The following is an 11608-nucleotide window of genomic DNA, read 5'->3' on the forward strand; positions in this document are numbered from 1 at the left end:
TCAACTCCACCAATAATGTTGTCTCAGGTCTTGATACATCTTGGTGCTACCCAGATGCACTGTGTATAAGGACCTGTGCATCTCCCTCAATAGTAGATCCCGTAATTCTTTCTCTGTTGGTACGCAATGTCTCCCCTTGAATCGCAGGGACCCATCTTCAGAAACAATCTGGTCCAATACTGTCGGACCAAGAACCAGGGTACTTAACCTCACCTGTACATCCCTCATCATCTCCACTCCTAGCTTCTCCATGTCTAGGAGAATAAATTTCTTAGGGGTATACATGCTCGCAAGGGTACCAGAAGAAAACGTCCTGTTGAGGGCATCTATTACAACAATAGCCTTGCCAGGATGGTAGTTGGTGGCACCGTCATAATCCTTTATCAGCTCGAACCACCTGCGCTGTCTCACATTTAATTCCTTCTAAGTGAAGAAATATTTAAGACTCTTGTGATCCGTGTAGATCTCACAGCGCTCCCCATACAAGTAATGTTGCCAAATCTTTAAGGCGAAGACAACTGCTGTTAGCTCTAGGTCGTGGGTTGAGTAGTTGCATTCATAGTCCTTGAGTTGGTGTGAGGCATACGCTACAACTCTCTCGTGGTGCATCAGGAGACATCCCAACCCTTGGTGTGACGCGTCGCTATATATCACAAAACCACCTGTACCCGAGGGTATAGTTAGAATAGGCGCCATCACAAGCTTCTCTTTCAACTCCTAGAAGCTTTTCTCACACTCCTTAGTCCATATAAATTTCTCCCCTTGCCTGGTGAGCTTTGTCATGGGGACTGCAATGCGGGAAAACCTATCAACAATCTCTAGTAATCAATGTTTTGAATACGTACCGGACGTCGTACCGGTCAAGGCACTGGAACGAAATATTTCGGTACCGGTACCGTTCCGGGATAGCGTTTCGGAATAACGTTTCGGGATAGTCGATATATAAATAAATTATATATATAAATATATATAAAAATTATATTCCAAAATAATAGTCTATATATAAATAAATTATATATAAATACATATATATAAATACATATATATAAAAATTATAAATAGTCTAGTCTGAATTAGGGGTTAAAAAATAAGTTTGTAGTTTGAAAAAATGAAAAAAAAAAAAAAACACACAGGCTGAAATATCGGCCGGTACCGGCCGAAATATAGGCCGGCACAGGCCGAAATGTAGTCTGGTATGGCCGGTACCGGCCGAAATATAGGCCAGTATTTTAGCCGATATGGAACATATATAGTACCTGTACTGGCCGGACGGCCGAAACGAAAAATTTCGATACGGTACGAAATTTAAAACACTACTAGTAATACCCCGCAAGACCCAAAAGCTCCTGATCTCTTGGACCGTCTTAGGTCTAGGCCATTCTACAATTGCCCCAACCTTCAAAGGATCCACAGAGATCCCTTCTTTCTACATTATGTGGTCAAGGAAATAAACCTTTTGTAGCCAAAACTCACACTTTAGTCAGTTTGGCATACAGTTTCTTATAGGGCTGAGCAAAAATCCGACAATCCGACTCCGAAGCCGACTCTGCTCCGGCTTCGCTTTGGGTCCGCTCCGACTCCGACTTTTCAAAGTTGAAGTCAGATTTTTTCCCTATTGGAAATCAGAGTCGGAGTCGGAGTCATTGAAGAACCGATTTCGACTCCGCTCTGATCCGCCTCCGACTTGGCCCTCTGACTCTACCTCCGATTTTATACATATTTTATAAAAATATATGTGTTTTTCTATATATTAAACATTTAAATTTTATACAACTATATCTTATATAGTTAGTTAAACTCAATAATATACTAGTTAAATAATATATTTATACTATAATATATAGACTAAATTGACTAATAAATAATAATATATTCATACTATTACAAATTTACAATATTACTACCATGTTACATGTAAGTTGTAACACTAAATTACTAATGTATAAATATAATAACATGTAATACTAATGTATATATAATATACTATAAACACTAACATGTAATACTAATGGATAAACACTAATCTATAAATTTAGAATAATATATAATACTAATGTATAATAACTACAGTATTATTCATATAAATTTTATATAACAACATCTTGTATTAATTATATTTTTTTACTTAATAAATTCTCAACATATTCCTTTTGATAAATATATTACTAATACTAATATACATTAGTATATTAATTAGATTTATGGTCTAATACTAATACTATTAGTAATCCACTTTAAGTCTATATATAAGTTACTATATAAATCACTATAGTATTAATTACTAATACTATAGTCTATATTACTATATGATACTATTAACTATAGTGATATACTAGTATTAGTATACTAATACTATTACTGATATAGTTAGTATAGTGATTTATACTAATTGTATTATATAGTTATACTAAATTAAAATCACTATAGCAAATACTAATATATAGTTATGCTAATCACTATAACTAATACTAATACTAATATAGACTATAATTATAACTTTTAGCATTATACCTATACTAAATCACTATAACTTATACTAATATAGTTATACTAAATCACTATAACTAATACTAATATTTATAATAATACTATTATAGACTATAGTTATAACTTATAGTATTATACCTATACTAAATCACTATGACTTATACTAATATAGTTATGCTAAATTACTATAACTAATAGTAATGTAGTTATACTAATCATTATAACTACATATAGTATTAATATCACTATTAGTATAATATATAGTATTAATAATAACTAATACTAATATAACTATTAGTATAACTAATATCACTACTAGTATAACTAATACTAGTACTAATATACTAATACTATTAGTGTATTACTAATATTTATATATATTAATATATATATCAAGTATAAGAGATTAGAGATTTAATATATATATAATATTAAATCACTAACATACTAATAGTACGATACTATACTATTAGTAATTATACTATAAGATATAGTAATAGACTAATAGTGTAATATAGTAATACTATATTATATATAAAATAATAATACTTTTTTTTTTGAATCTTCTTTTCATATACGGTGCTTTTTTTTTTTTAATATTCATATATAATAATAAATATATCATATATTTTTTATGAATCTTCATATATATATATATAATATAATTAAAAATAGATTCATAGTAATTATAATAGTATACTATAGTAACTATACGGTGCCTTTATTTTTTTTTATCTTCATTTCGTATACGGAGCCTTTGTTTATTGTAGTGATTAGTTGGATGTGGATATGGAATCATGGATGATGGGAGTACAAGTAAAAATATGACTTTTTTATTTTTATTTTTAATTTTTGAATGTATGTTACTTGCTTTATTTAGTTGTATTTTTTATTATAATCAAAAGTTTAATAAGTTTAGACTGTAATTTTGAGAAAATTGAAATTTTAAAGCCCACAATTTATTTTTTTTAAAAAAAAGTGGGTCAAATATGAAGTTAAAAAAAATTAAAAAAACAAAGTCCAAAAATCCGACTCCGCTCCAACTCTGGTCCGACAAGTCGGAGTCGGAGGCGAAGCGGATTCTCTACATCTCGGAGTCGGAGTCGGAGGTCGGATTCGACCTCCGACAAGGTCGGAGTCAGAGTCAGAGGTTGGGCCCTCCGACTTCGAAATGGTCGGTGCTTAGCCCTGGTTTCTTCTCTGTTAAAATTTGTAGGACCACTTACAGGTGCTTTGCATGCTCCTCTAGGCTCTTAGAATGAACCAGGATATCGTCAATAATTATGATAACAAATGGGTCAACGTACTCCTTGTCCTGAAAGCAGTCTCAGGAGCATCTTCCGCCTAAATCTTCAACTGGTAGTATCCCGAACGAAGATCAATCTTCGAGAATACCTGTACTCCTTGAAGTGATCAAATAGATCATCGATCAGAGGTAATTGGTACCAATTCTTAATGGTCGCCCCGTTTAGTTCTCTATAACCGTTGCAAAGGCGCGACGATCTATCTTTCTCCTTAACAAAGAGGACTGGTGCTCCCAAAGGTGACAGACTAGGGCAAATAAAGCCCTTCTCCAATAATTCTTGCAGCTGATCCTTAAGCTCCTTGAGCTCTATAAGTGCCATCTGGTAGGGTGTTTTGGAGATTGGCGTCATTCCCAGTATAAGATCTATTAGGAACTCAATCTCTCTATTCGGGGGTAAACCAGGTAGCTCATCTGGAAAGATATTGGGGAACTCTCTCACTACCTCGATGACCAGAAGTTGAGGCTCATTTGGTTGAGACATAACCAATTAGCAAAGAATCCCACGCAACCCTTCTTCAGCCTCTCGGTTGCCTTTAGCGCAGAAACCATCTTGGTCTTAGGGCGCATACCCACTACACAGAAGCATAACTCTGCCTCACCAGGTGGTCTAAAGACCACTCACTTCTCGAAGCACTCCATGCAAGCAAGTGCTTAGACGACCAGTCCATGCCCAAAAGTGGCATCAAACTCCTCCATGTCGAATAGGATTAAATCGGCAAGGAGGTGCCGACCTCGTATCTCTATCTCACATCCCTTGAATACGGAACTACTATTTACAGAGTCTCCAAGTGGAGTAGAAACAGACATCACACACTCCAAGGACCCAAGGGGTCTTTTCACTTAAACAAGCAAATTTACGGGATATGAAGGAATCTATGGCACTAGAATCGCCTAATACTAATACACGATGGGGAAATAGGGAAAGAACCAGTCAGTGAAAACTTCTTTAAATATTGCCTACAAAAATGGAGTTGCCTCGCTCAACTCTTGCGGAATATGCCCATGAGTAGACTTCCAACACCCCTTTGCCACGTCAAACAAGTTGTAAGCAGCAAATTCCATCTTTTTTTGCTTCGGACACGGGACTAGGCAAAAGATATTTTCTAGGCGCCCGATCCAGTTAAAGCATATGCTTCGCTACACTTGCCATCAACACTGGAGGGTGCAGTCTACCGAATAGTTCAAAGGTTGTTGAATGTTGGGTTTGTCTTTGCGTCTCAGTTTGTCCATCAATAACGGCTATGGGAACAGAGTCGCCCCCAAGCATCTATCTTTCCTAGTATTGCCTATCGGTGCCATACTAAAACACGTATAACAGTAACAATAGCAGTGGACTCATATGAAACAAATGTGCATGACTTACAATCATTCTAACATAATTCATGATATTCAATAAGAAAATACCTTTTAAACTTGTTGCGGAGCTTGGCATACTTCTGAGAGAGGACTTCAACTTAGTTCATCCCTAAAGTCTACAGGACCTTATAACCTTTGCTCTGATACCAAACTTATCACAACCCCAATGACTACTCCTCACCTCAACTTATAAGAGATATTACTTAAATATTAAGACATGCTAGCTGTCCACGGAAAAATTATTTTAAAAGCTTACATGAAAAGTAGTTAAGAATTCATAGGCTTCAAGCAAGGTCTCTTTAGTTCAAGCTCACTTTGGGTTGTAGACATTTGGAGCTAAAAATCTGGAAATTCTCAACAATGGGCTTTGAAATAGATTTAGGCATCTCAAGTAGGCTAAACAAGCTTAAGAAACATGCCTTTTAAATCCACTTGTGGTCCTTGATTATAAGAAGGTTAGCTTAATAATATTTTGGACTCTTGGGTTAGGTAGAATTTAACCAAACGAGGTACAACATAAATGAGCTATTTTTATGGCATGCATGGACTTAGGAATATTTGGATAGTTTTGCATATCATAATACCTCATGCACAATTAATCCATTATATCTAAACTAACTAAGCTATAACTTATTCACATAAGCAATATATTACATAGTTTAGATAAAACCTCCCATTAAAATTAAAGTAGCATAAAGTATAGCAAAGTTACCCATTAAGAAACTTTAAAACCTTTAAACACTTAAGTTTATGATTTACTCACTTAATACCTTTAAAAGCAAAATATAAAATTATAGAACCAAGCAAAACCTCTAAACCAAACCTCTAGCATCCTAAAAGTAGATTACCAACCAAATGTCAACAAAAGGCACATGATACCAACATATATAATTTAAAATCACTTTAATCATCACCTATGATTAAACCAAGTTTAATAACAACATAGTATTTTCAAAATATAGGAAAATACAAAGCAAAACAACTATAATACTATTCAGTTTGGGCCAAAAACAGGGCATACATATTTGTTTGCAATATAGGAATTTAACTACACCAAAACACAAGCTAAAACAACTTAATGAGCTTCCAAAATAACATTAAAAATAAATAAGTCAAATTAATATTTTTACCTTAAACACTTAGGTCCTTCCAAGAGGCAATATAGAGGACCAAATGGTAGTATAGCGGTGTGGATGAAGAGCCAAAATAATAGAACTGTTTTAACCCCAAAACCGAAACATTATGGGTAAGAAAATGGTGAAATTAGAAACGCACAAGTAGTGGAATAAATTAAAAGTATATTACCTTCAATATTTCACCATTTGGAAGATGGAATCAAGCTCTATTTCCGAGTTTTGAGGCAAAAACAGAAAATGAGTAGGAGGGAGCATACTCGTATGGCTTGAAGAGGATGAGAGAAAATATTTTTCTTCTTCCCTTGTTATGGAGTCACAAGTCTTGAAGGTGATGAGATGGACTTGCCTTCTTGAAGATAGAAAGAGAAGAGGAAGGAAATAGGTGAAGGTTGGCTATTGCTTTCTTGGAGAGGAAGATGAAGTTTTCTATTTTCCTTGGATGTAGATCGACGGGTAAGTCTAGAATGAATGCCTTAGGATAGTTTTTATTTTTTCTTCTTCTCCTTTTGTGTTGCTTTGGACAATGGGTGCCATGAAAGTGAAGTCAATGGCTTCCTTAGGAAGCTTATGGGTCAAAGGTGTAACACCCCGTATTTTAGTGTATTTTTATTGAAGGATTATTTTTATTAATTCAAAAAAATTTATTCTCTTGTTTTAAAATTGTTGGATTTTTAGTTGGTTATTTTTATGATTTATAATTTTGTGAAAATTATTTTGAAGTGCTTTCTTAAAATTAATTATTGTTATTCATTTAAATGGCTTTTCATATTTAATTAACTTATTGTTGGGTTTAATTATTTTATTTTCATTTTATCATTACATTTAAATTATTTTATTTAACTTGTTGTTTTGAAATCGTTCCTGTTGGACCATTTTCGTGACCCAAGATGTGAGGACTGGACCTCATTTCTTTCCCTCCATTTTCTCTTTCCTCTCTTTTTCTTTCTTCTTTTCTTTTCTTTTCTTCTTTTTTCTTCCTTCTTCCTCTGCTTTCCCGCTCGACACCCTTGTCCCTCTCTCTCCCCATACGTTTTTCTCCTCCACCCAGCCCGCCGCCAGTGACCGACACCGCCCACTGCCACAAGTTCCCCTCTTGCCGGCCATCATCCCCCACTAATGTCAGCCCCTAACTCACCGGCGTTCTCCTCCACGCACGGCTTGAAGCCGCTGGGTTCCTTGTGCTCGCGCGCTGCCGTCGCGCCACCTCCAGCCACCATTTCTTCACCACTTCATCCTCGACCTTCTAGCAACCCAATGCATATATCCTCACCTCTGATCTGTCACCAGTGAAGCCCCACCATCAATATTTCTATTTTGGGTATTTTATGTAACAGCTCGCTAGAAATTCATTGGTGGAATTTCTATTGACTTTAGGAATCTCGTGAAAACTCCATAAGTTTTTACGAATCGACCAATCGCACAGGTTTTAGTCTGTCAACATAGTCAGTGTTATCACTTACTATTGTGCTAGAAATATGAGTTTAATTATGTGAGGTAGTTATAAGTGTCAGAATGCGTTATGGTCTACGTCATTAGACTCAGTGGATTATTTAGGATTTTATGACACAATAGCCTATTTTCATAATTTCGGACGAAACGTCTGTTGAAAATTGTGAAATTATTTTTATGGGCACTTTGGGGTTGAATTTCGTTAAACGATTTTCACTATAGGTTAATATGAATATTTAGAATTTTTCAATACTAAGTTTATTATGAATTTTTTTGAGTGAATAGTAACCTCGATAAGCGCACCCAGTGCAGTGTTTTCAAAATCACAGTGTGAAATGTCCAAATTAGGTTGGAGGAGTTTTATTTGGACACTTGGCAAGATCTTAGCCACACATAGTGAATAATATTGGAGACTTGGTACAAAGAGGAACCATTGGATGGATTTGTGAAGGAAGTCAAGGTGTGACATCATGTCACCTAAGTAAAACTTTGTTTCATCTGATCAACCAAATTGTGCCAAACCCTAAAGCTTGGTTGAAACCGAAATCCTAAACGGTTTCCCCAAACCCTAAAGTTGGTCTCCGAACCCTTTATAAACCGATTTCTAACAATGTGTTTAATCACTTGATTAAATCACTTCCACATGCTATTAATTAATCAAATCCTTGTTATGACATCATTATCCAACCTTTTAAACCTTGGAAATTTGATTGGGCCAAGAAAAATTGGTTTTGGGCTTGATAGCATCTCAAACCCTAACCAAACCCCCTTTAAATCCCAAATTGAAGCCCACTTGGTGGGGCCCACCAAGGCCCAAGAAATTGGCCACCTTAGCAAAGCTTCTTGGAGAAGTTTCCTCCCCCACATGGCAGACCATCCACTGCCATTGGCTGCACCCAATAGTGCCTTGATGTGAAGGAGAAATCCACTCCATCAACCTCCATCTTTCACAGTTGCTGCAGGCAGTCTCTGCCCCTCACTATTCTCCACTTTATGTCATATAGCCACCTCCAATCAAGGGTCATTCCAGCCCACAACTTCCCCCTCCAAGAGTCTGTAGTCGTACAAGGCACTTTTCATTCCATTTTATCACTTCTTTTCCCCCGTTCTTAGAGAGAAACCCAAAAGAGCTCTCTCGGGCAGATTTCGAGGGCATATTGTGTGGCCATTTTAGACCCTTTGTAAGTATTTTCCCAAGATGATTCTTCACATAAGGTGTTCGTCTTTGAGTCTAGTTTCCATGGATATCTTATTAGCCTCATTTCATGCTCATTTGATTAGTTAAAAGTATTTTTAACCATGGAAAGGTCATTTTGGGCGTGAAACTGGAGAATATGATATGTTTTGGAATTTTTGACCAAGCTAATGGACTTATCTTGGTCCGAAAATTTTATGGAGTGTTGTTAGCATGTCTTTATGAATTTTCATTGAGGTTTTGTAGCATGGATAAAGCTTTTGATGATAGATTTCCTTTGAGTTAGAAACTTGAAAACTGGAAGTTGAAACACATTTTTTGTTTTGTGAAAGTTGGAATATTTCGGGGTTTGATCTTATTCTAAAGGCTTTGATATTTTTATATGATGATCCTAAGCCTCTTATATACATGTTAGGATGTTATTTTGAAGATATTTAGCATTATTTTTAAAGGTAGGATTTTTCTATGCAAGAGGATTTCAGTTAGGCCTAAGATTTGATGTTTTTGGGTTAGATACATGTTTTATTGAGTTTTGGCCATGTGATTTTAAGTTTGATGGTTGGATCTTCTTTAGGACACATTTGTAAACCTTGAGATGTTTTAGTTTGAAGATCACATGTGTTTAAGCCATGGATCAAGAGATTGATCAAAGTTAGTGGAGAGAAAAGTTTAAAACCAAAAATTCCAAGTGTTGTTTTGTGATTTTTGGTGGCTTTTGTTTGATGATTTAAAGCATGGTTGATCTTAGGATGATGTTATAAATATTTTAGAAGTAAGATTTGATTTTTTGAAATTATTGGAGATGTTTTTATTAAGGTCAAAACTTGTGATTTAAGGGTTTACTTTTTGTGAAAAAGTTTGGGTCTTTTTACAGAAAGTTTGGTGTTGATGATTAGCTTTTCTTAATGGATATTTTAAGTGTATTTTTTTAAACTTAGGATAGGAAGATCCTTGTTACAAAATTTTGGTTTAATCATGTGTTTTGAAGATGGAAGAAATTACAACCAAAATCAAGAGAAATGGTCTATGAATGTTTCGGCCATTGTGAGTTTTCCATAATTGTGATTGGTTTTAAATTGTTCTTAGTTGTTATTTGAATCTAGGACAAAATTTACATGAGGAATGTAAATTTTGGTAATTTTTGGAGTTAGGATGTGAAATCCTTAAGTTAGGGGTAAAATAGTCATTTTTCCACACATAAAGGGTAAAATGATAATTTTAATCTAAGTTGTCTCTTTTCACATTTCTAATTGTTAGTAATTAAAGTTCTAACTTTTAGAATATCCTCTTACAGTTCCTTGTGTTTTACGCTTATTCTCGTAGAACACGACGATCGAGGTAAGTTAGCTTTTAACTTACTATCAGTTTAATGTGTATGAGTGATAAGTAAGAGAACTAAATTGTATGTATGCATGTTATCATATGTGCCATGCCAATTCATTACATATTTATCTGTTACACAGAATTTATTCTGTCATGAATTATTCATCTGTTACACAAGATATTCTGTCACGTATTGTTATACATTGCAAGTATGTCATGTTAAGTTAAGTATGCCATCTGTTACATGTATTTCATGCCACGTAATATTCACTGTCACATGTTACGCCATGTTAAGAAATGTTGTCTGTTACATGGGATGCTATGTTACGAAATGTTGCCTGTTACATGTATGCCATGTTATGAAATATTGTATGTTACATTTATGTTTCAAAGTATGTCATGTCTGTCGTGTTACGTTCATGTCACATTATGCTACGTCAGGACTTCTATCTTTTATGTCACATTCATGTCATGTCACGTCACGTTACGAAATGTCATGTATGCCAGTTAAGTTATTCATGTCAATTACGACCCTAAGCGCTTGGATGGGGTAATATCCTAGTGGAACTCCTTTGTTCACGCTGGAGTGTCTAAATAGGTGTGAAATTCCCTGGGTTGACGAAGTACAGTCAACAGGTTGCGAATGGGGCCTAATTAGCTGGTCACAGGAACGCGCCAGGCACTAAAGCCGATGGAGCCCCACTTTATGTTACGTGTGTCCACAGCAAGTGTGGCACAAACAAATAAGTCGTGGGGCCACAACAACTGTGGAGCACGAAGTATGGGGCCACAACAACTATGGAGCATACACTACGTGAGACACAACAATTGTGACATGTAGAATACGTGGGGCCACAACAACTGTGGAGTACGTATTAATGCACTTACAGCTGGTATAGAAATCTGTGATGTGATGCGGTAATCGGCAGGGACACACGGCTCAAGGGGACCTGTGTAGCACCCATATGGTCACTTTATGATTAAGTCTATTGAATAAGATTCCAAGTTCATGCATTTCACGTTCAAGTCATGTGTCACGTTATGTTATGTTCAAGTTTACGTTCACGCAATCATGGCAATCCCATGAGACAAGAATATGTTTCAAGTTCATGTTATGTTATGTTCACGTTTACGTTATGTTCTAAGTTCACATTTATGTTATGTCATGCTCAAGTTCATGTTCAAATTATGCATGTTCACGTTCATGTTATATTTCAAGTCTATGTTATGTTTCAAGTTCACGTTCATGCTATGTTTCAAGTCCATGTTATGTTTTAAGTCACGTTCATGCTAAGTTTCAGTTTGAGTTTAAGTTATGCCAGTTATGTTATGTCAAGTTATGTTATGATTACTTAT

General features: G+C 35.3%; 1 protein-coding gene across 1 annotated transcript; it reads right to left on the bottom strand.

The window, feature by feature from the left end:
• Nucleotides 1-4274, bottom strand: LOC118348608. The gene is made up of 2 exons (XM_035690653.1): nt 3883-4274; nt 1-397 (listed from the first exon to the last, which is right to left on the bottom strand). Exons 1-2 carry the CDS (start codon nt 4272-4274, stop codon nt 1-3), a joined length of 789 nt encoding a protein of 262 aa, XP_035546546.1.
• Nucleotides 4275-11608: the final 7334 nt, after the last annotated feature.

Source organism: Juglans regia, chromosome 6, assembly GCF_001411555.2.
Source record: "Juglans regia cultivar Chandler chromosome 6, Walnut 2.0, whole genome shotgun sequence".
Taxonomy (NCBI): Eukaryota; Viridiplantae; Streptophyta; class Magnoliopsida; order Fagales; family Juglandaceae; genus Juglans; species Juglans regia.